Raw genomic sequence first — 19792 nt, 5'->3', positions numbered from 1 at the left:
GATTAATGTATCTATAAAGATAATTCTAACTCCAAATGCTAGCAATTATTTTCCTCTTGGAAAGATTCAAAGGAAATCTTCACTTTATTATTTTATTTTTTTGTCTGTAGTTTAGAGTGATAATAAACCTGTAAAAACAATCAGTAGCTTTCTGTAATCCAAAGTGTTGCTTATACTAGTATGAATTAATGAGGCCTAATAACACTTAGAATTATAATAAAATTATTTTGAAGATTTTAATACTGTATCATAAAAATAAAAATAGAAATGATTCCAGACTCACCTGAGAGTTGCTCGATTAACTGTGGGTGAAATGAAGACCTTAATGGGGCTGAGGCTGGAGTTGGATGGAAGGAGGGTTGTCCTTAGCTGGCTTGATGTGTTTAAGGCATTATGCCAGCTCTTGCTCATGGATTTAGGGTAACAGGACCAGACTAGGGTTCTTAGCACAGCCTCACCATGGAGACTGCATTGATTCCTCTCAGATACATTTTCTCTGCTGGTTAGAATGTCTGCTCAGATACAATTCAATCACTGCCTTTGTTAGCTATTGATAGTTCATCAATTTGCTGTTCAACAAATATTTAGGAGGCATCTCTTGAGCCAGGCGAAGTGTTTGTGGTCTGGAGTGTAAATTCTGTATGCTGGACCACTCAGGAGGACATTAGACGAGGTAGATGCTCAGTACACATTTCTGATTATTTTCGTGACTCTCCACCGTTACAAATAAGTTCTTTGTTTGTATCGCATCTTCTCACATGTGTGTGAGGTCATGCAAGTCCCCAGAGAAATATGACAGAAGATCTGCTTGATGAGATGAACATTTTAATATTTTTAGGGGGTGTAATTCGGCTCACAGCATGTATTCATTCCAGTGAAATGAGTTGTGTAATAACACTCTGTGTCAGATGTTATAACCACAAGTATTCTGTTAGGTAGGTGGCATTGCCCAGTTTTATGTAAGAGGAACTGAGAGGTTCTGGAACTTGCTTTCAAGGATGGTAAGTAGCGGGAGCGTGATAGGAGCCCACCTACCTCTGCTCCCAGTAGGTCTAGTTTGCTATTTAATCATTCCGCTTTCTCATCGCAGTTGTTTTTTAAACACTTTATTCAGGGATAATCATGAACACATGTTAGAATTTTATAAAATTGGAGTGAAAGGTACTTGATGAAGTTTTATGATACTAAACATGGCAAAACATTGTTAAAATTCCATTGAATTAGGTTTTACCTGATAAATTTTTTTGTGAGGTAGAGATTTATTAGAATATCTCTGCATCTTTTCTCTGTATAAGAAACAGACTCCCTTGACAAACATAAAGATGGAATTTCTAGAGCAAATTTTATATTGCTGGAAAAAAGAATCGATTTGGAAGAGTTTATGGTTCTGTTCTCATATGAATACTTCCTCATTATTTCCTAAAAGCAAAGCACTCAGTGAAAATTATCTTCAACTGATTTCACTTAATTTCACTTTTATATGTCAGTTTTTAACATGGCTACATTGCTTTCACTAATTTTAGTAAATCATTTTAGCTGCTTTTGCATCTACCCAGCAAATAGTTAATGAGCAAGGACCACATGGCAGGAGCCATTCTGAGCGTCATGAATGCAGTGGTGAACAAATCAAAATGCTTGGCCTCATGGAACACATATTCTAAACGAGGGAAGCAGACAGATGACAGATAACTGATTATTGCGATGCCAGGATTGCATAATGTCAGGTAGTGCCAGAAAATTAAAACAGGATACAGGAAGAGAGAGTGCTGGGGAATGCTATTCTAGACACAAGGGCTGTGGAAACAGCATTTAAGCAGAAAACTGGGGGGACAGGCCCTGTCAGTTTCTGGAGGTGGAGCCTTCCAGGCTGTGGGGACAGCAAGCACAAAAGGACCAGGAGTGGAGCTGGCTTGTTAAGGGACAGCAAGGGGGCCCCTGAGGATGGAGGTTGGGGGTGGGAGGGAGGTGTAGGTTCTGCCATCAGAGAGGTAGGCAGGCCAGAGCCTGTGGTGTGTTCTAGGCCATAATAACAGACACTGTATTTTATTTCAAAGTGTGATGGGCAACCACTGGAGGGTTTTGAGGGTAGAGAGAGGCGGTCCGACTTATGTTTTCATGGTTGAGTCTGCGTGCTGTGAGAAGAAATGACTGAAAGAGGGATCTGAATAGAAATGGGGAGAGCAGTTAGATTATTCCTTCAAAGAGGTTCCGCAGGGGAGAGTGAATGTGGCTTGGAATCAGAGAGAAATGGACCAGAGGGAAGACACCGTCTGATTCAAGGTCCACTTGGAAAGTAGAGCTGACAGTATCACGGGTTTGCTGCAAGACAAAGCAAGCAGGCTAGGAGGACTTTGAGAGTTTTAATAGATTAAATCGCTCAAGTGGTAATGTCATTTATTGCAATTAGGAATGCTAAGAGATGGACATGTTTGGAGAGGATGAAGAGTTTTATTCTGGAAATGTAAATCTGAGATGTTTATTACTAGTGATATTAGAGCCTGGAATGAGAGGGAGAGTTCATGTTGGAGTTGTGAACCTGGGGGATATCAGCCTGGAGTTGAATGGTAACCCCTAAAAAGATGTGTCCAAGGCATAACTCCCCCATGCCAGCAAATGTGTTCTTATTTGGAACTAGGTTCTTTGCAGAATCTTTTTTTTTTTTTTGGGGGGGGTGTATGTGTAGAGATACTTTTATAAAACCTTAACAATCTATATTTCAGATGCAATTTTAATTTTACTTGAATTTCACAAAAGAAAAAGAGAAGTTGATGGAATTGCTGAATTCATATAGATATTTCCCCTAGGCAAGAGATACTTCCCCTAAAATATCACTTCAAGATTAAAAGAAAAAAAAAAGAAACAGCAAGAACATTAAAGGTTGAAGTCATTGTGATTTGTTCCAAGGACATATTTTCACTTTTGTTTGTGTGGACTGACTGCTCGCTGTGTAGGATGAGTTCGTTGGCCCAGCCACACAGGCATGAACACGCAGTTCTGAAGATGCAGAAGCCCTTCTGTACCAGTTAGAATGTCAGCCCCTGGACTCTCCCCAGGGCTCCCCCTCTCCCCTGGCCCCCCCATCCCACCACCAGGACCAACCCCAACCCCCATCTCCCCGGACCCAGAGCTACAGGCGAAAGGGGACTCTGATGCCCTCTCCCAGTGCCTTCAATAAGCACAACTTTGCCCCAAGCATCTTAGTTTCCATCTGTTTTATATAATGGCTTTGTTTGCAGAAAGTATTCACTGTAAAAAACGTTTGAAAACCTCTGCTCAAAGTCAGCCCTCAAGCCCTTACAAGTTTGCATAGTCCAGGGATTTCTGAGAATTAAGGCCTTTCTCCCCAAAGTACCAGCTCCTTATGAAGTCAAGTGCACGTCTGCATCCTGGTGTGATTACCTTGTATCCAAATGGGCAACAGACACTGGCTCGTGGGTATAGAGAGGACCCCTGAGCCGGCTCCAAGTGGGATGAGGCAGAGGTGCTGGAGCCCAGGCTCAAGTGGAGGTGGCAGGAAGGGAGCGGCTTTGCTCCGTGTCCAAGCCTGTGCCAGGTGCTCACGGCCCAGGTCCTCTCCAATCCCATGAGAGCTGTTTCTTTGCTCCTTTCCCTCTCTCCTTCCCTCTCTAGCTCCTTCCCTTCCTTCCGGATTTACTGAGCACCTTCCTGTGCCAGACGCTGGGGTACAAAGGCAAAGCCAGCATCCTCAAGACCTCACCGCCCCCTGAGAGCATCATCAAGAAAACGGCTGTGACCGCGGTGGGTGCAGGATGCAGGGGCAGTCCCAAGGGACTCGGGGAAGATTCTCCAGTGGAATTAAAGTCTAGGGAACTAATTCAGATAGTGTCTAATTTTGGGAGACCTGTTGAGTTGAAGCCATGTAGAAGATGAATGAGGACAGAGAAGAGAAGGACCAAGGAAATAACCCCGATGAAGTGGCAGAGAAAAAGCAGAGGCGACTGAGAAGAGGCTGAGAACCAAGTGACATTCCAGAAGCCATGGGAAAGAGGGTTTTAGGAAGGACCTTGTGATTAGCTGTGTCCAATGCTACAGAGAGATCAAGGTCAAGGCCAAGTCTACCACTTAGCCTTGAGGAAGGTGGATGACATAGTAAGAACTGGAGCCCAGGAGTTGCTAGCTATGGGATAGTGAGATTTCCCTTCCATTGTCATGAAGCGGTACAACCAACCTAGTGGCTTAAAAGGCAGTGTAACCGCGTGTTTTTTTTTTGTTTGTTTTGTTTTTATTTTGTTTTTGCCTTTCTGGCTTGGCAATCTCCCCAGTCCCCAAAGGCTGTATTCATCTTCCAGCTTAAAGTGCTCCTCTGCAAGGAGCCATGGAGGGGCTGGGAAGCAGCCCCCATTGAGCCACTTGTATTTTTAGCCCACAAATCCTTTCCGCTGCTTGCTGAAATATTCAGTAGTAAACAGAAGCAAAGCAGCCTTGAACCTGGTCAAGTCCTCACTATCTCCAATCTTTATGTCTAAACCAGACTGTATGTGCTCATCCAATGGAGATGAGAGTAGAGAATTGACTCTTGAATTTGGCACATGAGATTCATTGGTGACCTTCATAGAAAGGGGTTGGTAGGAAATCCTTTCTTAGAGGAGGTTCAAAAGACACTTGCATGTGAGGAAGTGGAAACGGAAGATGGACCAAAACTCTTTCAAGTTTCACTGTTGAGATAAACAGAAAAATGGGACACAGTAGTACAAGGTCGAGAGAATATTTTTGAAGGGTGGGGGACATTTTAGCATGTTTCTGTGTTGATAAGAATGACCCAGGAGAGATAAAATTGGTGAAGGACAGAGATGGGGTAAGTGTAGGCGAAGCAGGATAAAGAATGGATAAATAGAAGAAAAATCCTTAATTAGGGGAGGGAGATATAATGTAGAGCACCTTGGGAGTTCTTGTCCTACACTGGAGAGGATTGGATATTGTTTCTCATTGTTTAACAGTAGGAAAAGCAGAGGATATGGGTACAGATGAGGTTAGTTGGTTAGATGGATTGGTAGGGAGATAGTTTTTATCATACTGAGTTTATTTATGATGGTGTAGTGCCCACTTTTCCTGGTAGGTTGTAATAGTCATATAATGAAGACTCCACGTAATGGAGAAATGACACAAACATCCATGTGTTTTATAGATACCGCTACACCTTAGCTGAGCAGTTCATCATAATGTGACACTCACATTATCTGTATAGAAAGCCGAGGAGTCCATCCCAACAGTGGTGTTGATTTATTACCTGAGCACAAGGTCATTACCCATGAAGACTCTGACTGTGCCTTTTATCTTCTGGGCACAGCCATATGTCAGCATCAGCCATCAAGCTTGTCATCCACAACACAGGGCTGTTCAAAGGCCTCACAGGGAGGCAAATGTGTCTGGAAATTCCTTTTATGGTGATTTATTTCACAGAAAATGAATTTTTTTTCTATAGCTAAAATGACCAGAGTTCATCCTGGAGTGTGTGTGTGTACACACATACACACCAGAGGCCTGGTGCACGAAATTTGTGCACTGGGTGTGATGGTGGGGGTCCCTCAGCCCAACCTGCCCCCTCTCACACTCCAGGAGCCCTCAGAGGATGTCCTACTGACAGCTTAGGCCCATTCCCCGCAGTCTGGCCTCTCTCTGTGGGAGGCGACCGGACTGATCAGGGCAAGGTGCCACTCCCATCACCCCACTGCTGCTGCCATTGCCAGCCACCACAGCCATCAAGGTGTTTCCATCAACACAGACTCCAGTCCCTTCATTCATGAAAAAATGACAATTTTCAAGATGTCTCTTTCGTAGAATATGACCTTTCTTTCTTTCTTTCTTTCTTTCTTTCTTTCTTCCTTCCTTCCTTCCTTCCTTCCTTCCTTCCTTCCTTCCTTCCTTCCTCTCACTTGAGGATATATTTCCATTGATTTTTAGAAAGCTTGAAAGAGAGAGGAAATACAGAGAGAAACATCAATGTGAGAGGGACACTTCGATTGGTTGCCTCCTGCAAGAGCCCTGACCTGGGCCCCAGCCAGAGAGTTGCCTGCAACCTAGGTACATGCCCTTGACCAGAATTGAACCCAGACCCTGTGGTCCATAGGCCAAGGCGATAGATAGATATAGATATAGATATAGATATAGATATAGATATAGATATAGATATAGATATAGACAGATATAGATATATTGTAGATATAGATATAGATATAGATATAGATATAGATATAGATATAGATTTAAAAAAAATCCACCTCTCTACAAAGATTGATTCCTCTGGTTGGGAAGAAGGCGCCGTCCTCTCTCGAGATGAAATTTGTGAATTTATCAGAAGCTGGGGGCAGACTTCTTTATTTGTTTTGTGGAGGTGTGTCCAACCCACTTCCTCAAGCTTTCGCTTTCAACAAGTCTCCCTCTTCAATCTGGAAAAAGTTAAAGTCCACGGGTGATGTAAACTGATAGTCACTGACCTTTGGCAACATTTAGCAGACATCTATTTTACTGTCTCATCCTGGAGGTGCTGTTAAGTTGAACAGAAGCTTCAAGCATCAGGCATTAAGTCACACTGAGAATCTGATGAGTGTGTTTATCAAATGCAAATACAAGAGCACTCCATGGAGAAAGCCTGTTTCCAGCCATCCCGTATGCAGCGATTTTTCCTTTCAGTTAGATTCCCAGCTTGAATTTCCTTGAAATTCTGAGCCTTAAATATTTGACCAAATTTAAGAAGTCAATAAATGTTAAATAATTGCACATGAGCCCAAATCCTCCCTGCTATTAATTGAATCAATTTGTATGTGTAAACTTACCTTATACTTTAAGAGGAAATTACGTAGTTATTCATAGGTGCTGTGTTTTGACTTCTTAGGGGATATAATTTTGATCTTAGTATTTCTAACACGGAGAGACTCAAAGAATCAATTAGATTTTTTTCTTTAATGTAGAAAGTGATAAGAACAGAGGTTAAAACAAAAAAAGGCTCCTGGTCTTTGAAAAAAAATCATGTTTATATCAGTTCTGTTCAATCAATAATCCCATTAAATGAGCATCTACTGTGTATTAGGCTTGACCAGGGAATAACTTAAATGTCTGCTCTGAAGAAAGCAGGGAGCACAGAAACACATGACCCTACACTGCTGTGTGATCAGAACTTTATAGGAAGTGTGTGCAATATATCATCATATCATAATACTCTGAAGGCTGGGAATTACAGATGCACATTTCAAATCATGCTGCTATTTTGCATTGTATGTACCTGAATGTTAAAGGGTTTCATGCATGTACAATTCAAGTAGGTTTGTTCAAGCTTTTGTTAGAAATTAGCCCATTTGCAAAAGAGAATAATTAGTTCATCCGTAGGTTGAATGATTTCTACAAAGCACTAGTGTAGAAAGCTTTCATTTGAGCTTTTAAAATGTATGTTGAATCATAGAATTATGTCTAAAATTACATCAAGATTTATATATACCATAAAAAATATGTTGAGCCATAGACTTGGAAACATGACAACAAAAAATATTTATCTTTAGGTTTTTAAAAAAGCTTTTTTAGTTGCTAAGAGAGTAGATCTTAAAAGTATATGCTCTTTAGACATGCTGTGTTTGTTGGGAAAGATAAAATGAACTGGATTGTGAAATGTACTGTGAAAGAAAAGAAAGAGAATAGATTTAGATCAAGAATATGGATAGATATGTATTTGAATTCTTTTATAAAAATAGGAATGAAAGAGGGAAGTCTGAAGGCACATTGCCAGAAGTGAATGTGCTATGAAAGTGGAATGTGTTATTGTCATCAAGATTTTATCAGTGTGAAAGGAAATGTGAGATGTGGGTTGCTAACACTGGCATGTTCCTTTCTTCAGCCACTGGGGGTCATTGGAGAGACATGGCATGAGCATGTTCGATTTTTCCCTTAGTTGCTCTTTGTGGAGGTTGAATGTTCAAATTTGTATGTGAAAAAGAAATACAGTTTACGAGAAAGTCTAAAAAAATATATAAGAAAGCAAGAAAACATAATCTCTCCCTTAATTGCAAATTAGAGATGAGTCTTTTCTCCAGAATTCTCATTGTATTAACACTAGAGGCCCAGTGCATGAAATTTGTGCATGGGGGTGGGAGCTTCCCTCAGCCAGGCCTACCCCCTTTCTTATCTGGGACCCCTTGGGGGATGTCTGACTGCCAGTTTAGACCCCATCCTGGGGTTCAGGCCTAAACCATCAGTTGGACATCCCTCTCATGAACCTAGACCGCTGGCTCCTAATTGCTTTACCTGCCTGCCTGGTTGCCCCTAACTGGCTCCCACTACTGGCCTGGTCACCCCCAACAACCCCCAAAGCTGGCCTGGCAGCCCCAACTGTCTCCCCTGTCATCCTGGTCTCTCCTCACGGACCCCCTGCTGGCCTGGTTGCCCCATTCAGCCTTCTGTTCAGTCATTTGGTTGTCCCTCACTAAACCCCCTGCCAGCCTGGTCGTAGGCAGCCATCTTGTGAGGATGTGATAGTCAATTTGCATATTATCCTTTATTATATAGGATATGAATGTTTGCATTGCTATTCAAAGTGGAAGTGTTTAATTAAAATGACTTTAGTATTAAAGAACAATTGTGTTCTCACGTCTCTTTGTTTCAAAATTCAAAGACCTTTAGCTCTGGCGATGTGGTTCAGTTGGTTGGAGTGTTGTCCCTCTTGTACACCAAATAGGTCACCATTTCTATCCACTCTCTGGGTGTGTGTGGGAGGCAACCAATTAATGTTTCTCTTTCATGTTGATGTTTCTCTCTCTCCTTCCCTGTCCCTTTCTTTGTCTAAATAAAGTCAATAAAAAAAACAATAACTCACCACATATTCTCAGGTGAGGATTAAAAAATTTCAAAGACATTTCAACACAATTAATATTCACTTATACATTTAAATCTTACTCCTGAATTCTGATGCGACCACAAACTTCTAACATTACCATTAGCATAGTAGTAGTTCTTTTAAAAGTTGCTATAAAAACATATTCTACAAGCCATCCCCAGAACATCTGCTCAAACCAGATCCATATAGTTATTTTGTGGCAGTTTACTTGTATAAAATATGACCATTAATAAAACCAGATCAAAACTTCTAAATTGCTCTAAGACTTTCATTTTCCCTCGCTGATTTCAGGGTCCCTACCTCCAACTTCCTTCCTTTCTTCTTTCTTCCTCTCTTCCTTCCTCTCCTTCCCTCCTTTCTTCTTCCCTTTCATACCTTCCTCCTTCCATACTTCCTCTTTCTCTCCCTTTCCCCCATCCATCCTCCGTCTCCCTCCCCTTTCTTTTCTTTCCCTTTCCCCCACTCTATTCTTTCTCTGCAATGTTTCTTGAACAGAAGGAGAACCATTTCTTCCACTGACACAAGAATGAAGTAAGAAAGTACATGCAGATAGTGGTTAATTTGGAGATATCTGGAGAGGCATTTGAAGAATTTATTGCCTGTTGACGTAGGTTTTTCTAAGTTGGAAGCAAGGCTATGGGCTGAGAAAAAAACTGGGAGTGGAGGGTGGAAAGGAGGATGGGAGAGCAGGGGGTTGTGTAAGATGTTTGAGGAGCAAGGTATTTTGAACAGCCGCTGTGGGGAAAGGAAGAAGGAGCAAGCGGGCAACACTGAAGGACTCCACTGAGGCAGAGCGCATGAGCATCAAGCAGCCAGGGGGCCGGACAGGCAAATATTTGGATTGCTTTAGAGTCAGAATTTTGCAGGATCTGATGGATGGAAGACAAAGTGGGCAAAAGAGGTGAGGATATTGGAAAAATACTCATTGGAAAGGTGGACTGTGAAATCCTTGGAAGAAGGGAAGAAAGTGAAGCCAGGCAGGACTTGTAAGTTTTGGGCGAGAAATGGGATGGTTCAGGGATGGAGTTCTGGATGAGGTAGGAGAGCAAAGGCATGGGAAGAACAGGAGCCTGTGATTATAGAGTAGACTGTAAGGGTTTATGATGTACAGATGGAACAAGTCCACGTTACAAATGTCCAGGATGTGATCATGGGAGAAAACTGCTCAAATGGCATATGCAGGCAACAATCACTGAGCAGGAGAGATCAAGAAACTAAATACATAAGAGAGCTGGATACATCATCTCCACAAACAACAAAGCTGCTCGGATAATGGTGGAAGTAAGGATAGTAAGGAGGAATAGCATGATACTAAAACCTTCAATTAAGAGAGTGTGTGTGTGTGTGTGTGTGTGTGTGTGCTGAATATGGTTGTGTCTGGGCATTTCCTAGATGGCAGCAACTAGGAGGAACAGAGGTTTGGAGCAGCTCCGAGGAGTGAGAAAACTTCATTAATGTCTGCTTTCTTTTCTTCCAACCCTGAGCTCCAGGGAGCTCAGGAAAACATGCAGTCCCCCCGAAAGGCATGGGGGAGAGAACTGGGTTTTAGTGACAGCAGGGACGTGAGAAGCATTGTTTAGACCAGAGCAGGAGTGTGTTGGAGCAATTTGGTGACAACAGAGATGGTTCCAGATGGCACAGTGAGAGGACCGGCAGGATGGCCGCAGAGGGAGGAAGTGGGCAGTTTGCTGGGATGAAGAACAAGCTGTTCTGCTAAAATAACCAAGAGACATTTTACAGAAACTCTGCCTTAATGAGAAATTACACAAATAAAGGTATACAACATAAAATTATATTGTAAAACAGGACAGCCTAGTGTTTAATAAGCCAAACTTGCCACCCCTTACCAGCTTCTGATCTTGGGCAACTGACTTAACTTTTCTGTGCCTCAGTTTCCTCATCTATAAAATGGGGGTAATTGTAATTTCTTCCTTACAGGGTTATGAAATGAGTTAATATCGGCAAAGTACTTAGAAAGTGTCTGGCAGTTTAAAAGTAGTTTGTTTTATTGCTTAAAAAGTAGGTTTGTGGCTGTCAAGTTTTAGATATACAGTTATTTTTCCTGCAGAAATTCCTGTTAAAGAAGACTTAAAAAACAAACAAACAAACAAACAAACAATAGTTTTAGCAGTTTCAGGAAGCATAGAGCTATTAAACTTAAATATCTCCCTGTAAATTTAACCCTTGCTTTCCACTTCCTGCCTGGCTGGCTTTGCTCAGGATTGCCATTATTATCATTTGCCAAGGCTCCTTCCACCTTTGTGTTGTCATCTTTATAAGCCACGATGATGCACAGAGCTGGAGCCAACCCTTTCAGAAAGCAGTTTTAGTTCCTATGCATGTGCGTGCGTGCGTGCGTGCGTGTGTGTGTGTGTGTGTGTGTGTGTGTGTGTAAACCATAGTTTCTTGTAATGGTGCTCATAGTGGCCCATATAATGCAAATCAGGTTCCCTATATAGCAGGTGCCAGCAGAGCCGATAGATTGAATGAGAAACTCTTGCTGTAGGAGGAACTTTTCCGTTTCTCCTGTTCAGAAGAGGAGAGATGACCAGCGGATCTGGAATGTGGCTTGGAAATGAAGGGCGACTTGAGAAAGAGAGAAAGAGAAAGAGAAAGAGAGAGAGAGAGAGAGAGAGAGAGAGAGAGAGAGAGAGAGAGAGTGAGAGAGAGAGACATGGTGTTATCTAGTACCAAGTTCACCAGCTGGAACTCCAGACAGTTTCCTTGCTGTTGCTGGCAGAGGCCTGGATGGCGTTCAGGGCCAGAACATTTTGTGGTCAGCAGTCAGCTGTCCGAAGTATCTGTTCAGGATTCCAAAGAGATTGCTGTGGGCTGTGTTATTGTCTGCAGTAAAAACTCCTGCATGAGAAGGTAAGAGTGGGAAGGTCGTAACAGTTCCAGGCCCACAGCCAGGGACTCCTTTTTTCTCTCCTTTGTCTTTCTTCTCCGCTCTTCTCTTCCTTCCACAAATATGATATTAAATTGTTTGTTCGGCTGGCATGGCTCAGTGGTTGAGCATCAACCTATGAACCAGGAGGTCACGGTTTGACTCCCTGTCAGGGCACATGCCTGGGTTGGGGACTTTCTCCCTAGTGTGGGTGTGCAGGAGGCAGCCGGTCAATGATTCTCTCTCGTTATTAATTTTTCTATCTCTCTCCCTGTACCTTCTTCTCTGAAATCAATAAAAAGTTGTTTTAAAAACATCTTTCGAGTGTTTTGCTAGACTCTGGGCATATACTGGTGAGCAAGGTAGAGTCTATTACCATAGCAACTGTAATTTTTATGTTTTCTATCACTTAATATTTTACCAAGTATCACATGGAATAATATTACCTGACTTTGAAAATGAAAACTATGCTATTCAGAATTTCTGGAAGTAACAAAGAAATAATGTTCATGGAAAACTTATAGGAAAAAAACACACACCATGAAACTATTCACATTCATCACTGATTGCTTGCAGAAATAAAATATTCCATAGTCTTTGCCAAGCAGAAAAACCCCCCACAAAACTTATTTACTTTACCCCCCCCCAACCCCCTCCAAAACCCAAAACAAAACAAAAAAAATGCATTAACTGAAGGACATCTAATTCCCTAAGTCTGTTTTTAATTTTGCTATATACATGTTTACACTAACCCTTCATTGATTTTTTTCTTTGCTCTTGTGTTAGTGTACAGTGTTCCAGATTACTTTTCTGGAAACTGCTAATGTGGTTCCTGGCTTGGTTTTGTCCCATTTCTTAATTAGGTGAAACAACACACTACTTGTAATTTAGTTGCATTCATCAATGGAAGAAATGGCAGGGTTCTTATAGGAAAACCACTGTGCTCACCACAAACACAGGTAACGCGGTGGAATGGTATCTTTCCTTTCTGAAATTTGTATTTCAACTCTTACCTGAACCTAAGAAAAATAAGTAGGCTTGTTTTTTCATTCACTTATTTATTTAATAAATAAACATATATTGAGTTCCCATCCTGGCATCTGTATGAATTGCTTAGAATATGCAGATTTGATATTATTTTATTCTTGAAGACATCCTGACATGCTAATTGAGTGAGATAGACACATAAGCAGATTCCAAGTGTCATGTAAGAACTCTAGTGTTGGTGTACCCAGAGAGCTCTGAGGGCACGGAGGAAGGACTCCGAACGTACACGTGTCGGGGTCTGATTACGGACCTGCAGGACAGGCCTGGAAAGGATTTTGAAGTTGGTAGGCGTTGACCAAGGAAAGAAGAGAAGGGAAGGCTATGTGGAGGTGAGGGGGGTGGCGATAGGAAGTGAGGAGGCGAAAATGCATGGTCCCATGGAGAACTGCATCTGGTTGTGTGATACCGAGAGCTCAGGACTGGAGCAGAGTGAGAGCAGGGATGGGAAACAAAGTTGGTGAGATCAGTACAACGTTCATTTATCGAGTGGTTTTTATGAATCAAGTACTTTACATGTGTTGGTATTTAATTGTCTTTAAGGAATAGATTTTATTTTTAGAGCCATTTTAGGTTCACAGAATAACCCAATGGGAGGTACAGGGAGTTGCTATATATACTCTGTCCCCACACATGCACAGCCTCCCTCACTGTTAACACCCCCCACTGGAGGAGAATGGGTGCAAATGCACACTGACACATCGCTATCTCTGAGTCCACAGTTCCCATTGGGTGGGGTCACTTTTGGTGTTGTATGTTCGATGGGTGTGAACAGATGTATAATGACATGCATCCATTGTAATCTCATACAGAATAGCTTCGCTGCCCTAAAAGCCCCCTGTGCTCTGCTTTCCACTCCTGCCTCCCCTTCCCCTGGCAACCACAAATCTTTTTATTGCCTCCATAGTTTTGCCTTTCTCAGAATGTCAAATGGCTCCTTTCACTTAGTAATAGCAGGCATCTAAGGTTCCCCCATGTCTTTTCATGGCTTGATAGCTCATTTCTTTTTAGCATTGACTCATATTCCATTACCTGGATGGGCCACAGTTAATTTATCCATTCACCCACTGGAGAACGTCTTGGTTTGCTTTCAAGTTTTGGAATTTATAAGTAAAGCTGCTGTAAACATCTGTATACATGTTTCTGTGTGGGCATGTTTTCAGGTCCTTCAGGTAAATACTAACGAGTGCAATTCCTGGGCCCCATGGGAAGAATATGTTTAGTTTTGTAAGAAACTGCCAAACTATATTCTGAAGTGCCTGCTCCTTTTTGCATTCCCATCAGCAGCGAAGGCGGGTTCCTGTTGTCCCACTTCCTCGCCAGCATTTGGTGCTGTCCGTGTTCTGGACTGTGGCCACTCTAGTGGGTGCGCGGTAATATTTCCCTGTGGCTGTAATTTGCATTTCCCTCTGACGTGGTCTAGAGCACCTTTTCAGATACATACCTGCCATCTGTATATCTTCTTGGGATAGGTGTCTTTCCAGCCTTTCACTCATTTTTAAAAGCAGGTTGTTTTCTCCCGCTGGAAGCACGAGGGGATTTTTCTCAGATAATCACTGTGAGGATTTGGTTGAGCTCCTGGAGGCAAAACTGTAACAAAAGTATGGGAACCTGTTATGACTGGGTCCCCAGGCAGTTTCCTACTCTGAGATTCTCCACACTGAACATTCAGCAGTTCCTTAGTTACAGGTGTTCCTTCCTGGGCCCCGGTTCCCTCGGAGTTTTCTGCTTCCGGGTTGTGAAATGCCCGTATATGTCTGTCTTGTCTCTCCAAAATTGAGGGCCATGCTTTATGACTCCACTTGTCTGATAAATCTAAGAGGGATTTGTTGATTTTTTTCAGTACATTCTGCTTTTGAATTATTCTTTGGACACGGTGGCAACTTCCAAGTTCCTCACCTGACTCATTTTATTGATGAGTCAGAGTGAACGTATGACTTATTCTTTTCTAAAAAAAAAAAAAATATATATATATATATGTATTTTTATTTATTTTAGAGAAGAAGGGAGAGGGAGAGAGAGATAGAAACATCAATGATGAGAGAGAATCATTGGTTGGCTGCCTCCTGCACGACTCCTACTGGGGATCATGCCCTGACTGGGAATTGAACCATGACCTCTTGGTTCATTGGTTGACGCTCAACCACTGAGCCACGCTGGCTGGGCTATAACTTACTCTTCAGACAGGAAGTCCTTTAAGAGTTAAAGGGGACGCTGTTAAAAATTATTCCAGCCCTGGCAGGTGTGGCTCAGTTGGTTGGGCATTGTCTAGTGCACTAAAAGGTTGCCAGTTCAATTCCTGGTCAAGGCATGTGCCCAGGTTGTGGGCTCGATTACCAGTAGGGGTAGCTCTCACATCAGTGTTTCCCTCTCCCTTTTTTTCTCTCTAAAAATTAATTTTAAAAAAAGAATAATTATTCTGGTATCAAATGTAAGCTGTGACGAATGTTTCTGCTATTGATGTGGTTACACCCGATGAGGAAACTATAATGTCTTGGAGCTAATAAGAGGCAGTGTTTGGGTCAGTGCTCTTGGCCTCTAGGCCGTATAAGAATCAGAACTTTGATGTGCTTTGGGTCTTTTCAAGGTCTTCATTAAAACTCATCAGAGCTCATCGTTGTGGCTGTTCTTTCCTGAAGAGAAACATAATTGAAACAATATCACACATTACTCATTAGCTCTTAACTTATTTATATTTTCCTTTTAGTTGGAGGGCAAAAATTTTATTAAATTACTCTTCAATTTACTTATTACTTTATCTAATCTCTTCTAAATCTGGGAGTTGTTCTCTGTCCCAGGATTCTGGGCTCAAAAGAGACATCTAATGAACTTGCCAAAGATAATCACTTGTAGAATCTAGCGAAGAATTGGAAGGCAGAAAAATATAGTGATTAAAAATGGAAGTAGGCTGCCTGGATTTCACACCCTACAGGCTGTGAGCTTTTACACAGCGTACTCGTTCTCTCCAAGTCTCCCTTTCCTCATCTGTGTAATAGAGGAAATAATAGTAGTACCTACTGCGTAGAGTTGTTTCAAGCCCTAGATGAGGCAGGCTCATAATCAGGGCTCAATAATTGGTCTCTATTACTGTTTTTATCTAAGTCTTCAGATTTCCAGTGAAGTGTTGCAAAATATGTTTCCTTGGAAACACTCTGGCCAAGGCTTTGAGATCTGTCTGAGTGTGTGTCTGCAGTCTGGTAGCAGGATTTCATTGGTGATTATAAGCTGCCTATTGCCTATTTGTACATCTAAACATGAAAAAGCCAGGGATCTCCTTGGGCACACCGCCAAGCATAGACTCCTTAGCCTTCATATAAACAAGGGATCAGTAAAGAAAATGCTTTTAAAGTTCAACTTTTATTTTAATTAATGTTCTAAATGTATGTAGCTTAAAACAAAAACAAAAACAAAAACAACCCCCTCAAAATAACAACAACAACAACAACAAAATACACAGTCCCAAAGGCTTTGAATCAAAGTATCAGTCCCTTCCCCATTCCTCCCAACTCTGATTACTTATTTCTAGAGGCTTCCACTTTCAAACATTTTAGCTTTTTCTTTTTGTATTCCCCTCCATACTTTTATGTGATCTTTTTATACTATTTCTTGATTAAAAAAAAAATCAGATATTCTTTTTTGACTTTCTGCTGCAGAGAAGATTCAGCTGTTCTGTATCCGTCTCCCATACCCACATATAGTTATACACACATGCATACACTTATCCTTCACTAATACATTTCACTAATGAATATGTATGATTCCTAAATGTTACTCACAGCTAAGCCATGCGGCAAATTATGATTACATTTCCATGATGCTGCCTTAGAGATTGATAGTTGACTCTCTGTTTGCATAATCTTCTATATGTCTGTCACTAATGCACCCCCAACCTCACCTTCGGAAGTTTGAAAACTCTTAATTCCTTCAAAGTGATTAGGTACATTCTATGGATCCTGTTATCATGAACCCAGTTATAAATAACTGGAATGGAGCAAAGGGAAGGCCAAATGGACACAAGCCCAGGAAAGTCCGAGTGACATAGGGAAGGTTCTTGTCTGCCAGTCACATCTGGGAACAGGTCATTGGCCAGAGTAGGTAGGGTGGCTGCTGCAAGCATGGGAAAATTTGAGGTATATGATCTCCTTAACAAAGGAGCTCTTTCTCTCGCTCTTGGTTCAGACTCCTGGCTGTGGGGCTCTCACATTCTGCATTTGCCCACATGGCCCAGAGCGATGTGGGCCTCACACACAATGGACTGATGGGTTGTCACTAGCTTAATGCTGTATTGGACCCAGCTCCAGAACTGGATCAATAATAAGCCTTGATTTTTTAGTGCGCTCTCTCATTGGCCTGTGTTTATGTGTTTTTAAAAAATGTCACACATAAAAAAATGTAAACATGCATGTTATGTGCAGTACCTGGGAGGAAATTTTAAGTGTATAATTGCCATGTATGCAAGATACCAAAATAAACTCATGACTTTAAAAAGTATTTGGTGATACAATTTTATTTTCCCCCTGTTGAGTAGAAAGTTAGCTCATGGATGGGTGGTTTCACAACTCTCCTCCTCATTCCATCGGAGTCCCCCAGACCGGCCTGAGGTAGCATATTAGAGAGAGGAGCAGGAAAGGGACCAGGCATATGAGTGCTGTATGCTTCACCTGGGGAGAACCATGTCTCTGCGATTTGCTCGTTTCCCTGCAGACTGTGCAATGCTGGGTTTGTTTGTACTTCAGGTCTGAGAACCATTGGCGTCATCACCAAACTGGACCTCATGGATGAGGGAACGGATGCCAGGGACATTCTAGAGAATAAGCTGCTGCCTCTTCGCAGGGGTAACGTACCGTGTGCCCCACGGGGATTCCTTGGATGACGAGGCAGAGAAACAATGGGCAGACCTGTGGGAGGCTTGGTTCTAATGCTGCCTCAGGTGTGAGGAATGGGCTTATGATTAGCTACAGTTTTTATGGAACAGACACGATCCAAGGGGACAACTATTCCTTAACAGAAACAAGAAAACAGAAAAAGGGAGGGGTTGGAAAGAAGCGTATAAATATTCAAAGACTGCATAAATATATACTCTTCTAAATCTGACTTACCTGCTCTGTGACAAAACTGCTAAGAAACATACTCTATTTAAAAAAAAATGTTTTAGAAAATTTATTTGAGAGAAAGGGGAAGGGAGAGAAAGAGAGAGAGAAACACTGATAAGAGAGAATCATTGATTGGCTGCCTCCTGCACACCCCCTGATAGGGATTGAGCCCACAACCCAGGCATGTGCCCAGACCAGGAATTGAGACCGGAACCTCTTGGTTCATGGAACGCTCAACCACTGAGACACACTGGCCGAGCAGAAACATACTCTATTAAAATGCACAGAGCTTTGCCCTAACCGGTTTGGCTCAGTGGATAGAGCATCGGCCTGTAGGCAGAAGGTCCCAGGTTCGATTCCAGCCAAGGGCATGTACCTTGGATGCAGGCACATCCCCAGTAGGGGGTGTGCAAGAGGCAGCTGACTAATGTTTCTCTTTCATCGATGTTTCTAACTCTCTATCCCTCTCCCTTTCTTTCTATAAAATATCAATACAATATATTTTCAAAAATGCACAGAGCTTTTAAAGGCAAAGGACGTTATTATGATAATGCTAAAATATTGCCATTAGCCAAATCAACCAGCCTTTGTTAAACACTGATGTCTCAAGTTGAGTTTTGTAAACGAACCCATTCCTCAGGCCTTAATAATTTTGCCTTTCTTACTCAGCCTCTTTGAGAGCCTTGCAACCTTCCCAAAATAAACAACAAAGAGTTCCCCAAACACCATAGGTGTGTGTTCTGTTTCAGGTTACGTGGGGGTGGTGAACAGAAGCCAAAAGGACATTGATGGGAAGAAGGACATCAAGGCCGCCATGCTGGCGGAGAGGAAATTTTTCCTCTCACACCCGGCTTACAGACATATTGCCGACCGGATGGGGACCCCGCACCTACAGAAGGTCCTTAATCAGGTAAAAAATAAATGTGCTTTCAAGCAACAAGAACAGTTAAGGAAATATGTAAGTGACTATTGGAATTCATGTTTCTTATTTTTATATTCTTTTTTTCTTAATGTAAGACATGCAGCTTAAATGATAGGAATTTAAAAAATAAATATAAATATTTAGAACCACATTGTTACTATTCTCTTGAATAGAATCATCCACCTTAATATTATTGAAAGAGCAGTGCACAAAGCAGGAAGACCTATTTATTGAGGAGAGAGAACCAGGAGTACACATTTAAAAAAATATATATTTTATTGACTTTTTAAACAGAGGAAGGGAGAGGGATAGAGAGCTACAAACATCGATGAAAGAGAAACATTGACCAGCTGCCTCCTGCACACCCCCTATCAGGGATGTGCCTGCAACCAATGTACATGCCCTTGACTGGAATCGAACCTGGGACCTTCCAGTCTGCAAACCGATGCTCTATCCAGTGAGCCAAACCAGTTTCGGCTACATTTTATATGCAACCTGTTGAAGGCATAAGCCAGTGACCCAGCACCGTTAGGCTGGGGCCTAGAGGTAGAGGTAAGAGGAAGCACCTGTCTGGGCTGCAGAAGAGAGAGGAGGTTCGCAGCTGACAGGTACCTCTGAGCTCCAACGTCAGGCACCCCGCGTAGCTCTCCACTCCTTCATTTCCATCACGTTGTAAACTTAAGGTTTCTTTGGACAAGGTAAGTGATCTGATCACCCATCCTTGCCGGGTGTTGCTAGGCACATCCTCACTGGTAACATCGGCTGCATTTGGACAGGCTACCCCAGATGGCCCCCGCGAGCAAGTCTGAGACATTTTGAGCGTCGCCTCCAGCAGTAGAGGAGAGGGTCTGAGCTGCTCCTGACTACCTGTCTCTACATTCAGTCTCAGCTGTGTGTATTATTTCTCTGGTGTTGAGCAATTAGAAAAACAGTGAAGCAAAGCATGGAGGCATGAACAGGCTGACATGCCTCAATGTGGGGTTGGGGGAACGAGAAGAAATAAG

General features: G+C 42.2%; 1 protein-coding gene across 12 annotated transcripts in view; it reads left to right on the top strand.

Annotated features, from left to right (window-relative positions):
- DNM3 (dynamin 3) overlaps positions 1–19792 on the top strand; it is a 358762-nt gene that overhangs the window by 82491 nt on the left and 256479 nt on the right. For all 12 annotated transcript variants that reach the window (XM_036442129.2, XM_036442127.2, XM_036442130.2 and 9 more), the window contains exons 5-6: positions 17510–17608; positions 18616–18776. In XM_036442129.2, coding sequence (XP_036298022.1) covers positions 17510–17608; positions 18616–18776 — 260 coding nt within the window. The remainder of the gene's footprint in view (positions 1–17509; positions 17609–18615; positions 18777–19792) is intronic.

This window comes from Pipistrellus kuhlii, unplaced genomic scaffold (assembly GCF_014108245.1).
Source record: "Pipistrellus kuhlii isolate mPipKuh1 unplaced genomic scaffold, mPipKuh1.p scaffold_m20_p_18, whole genome shotgun sequence".
Classification (NCBI taxonomy): Eukaryota; Metazoa; Chordata; class Mammalia; order Chiroptera; family Vespertilionidae; genus Pipistrellus; species Pipistrellus kuhlii.
Note: the sequence above shows the minus strand (reverse complement) of the source record. Positions and strands in the feature narration are given on the sequence as shown.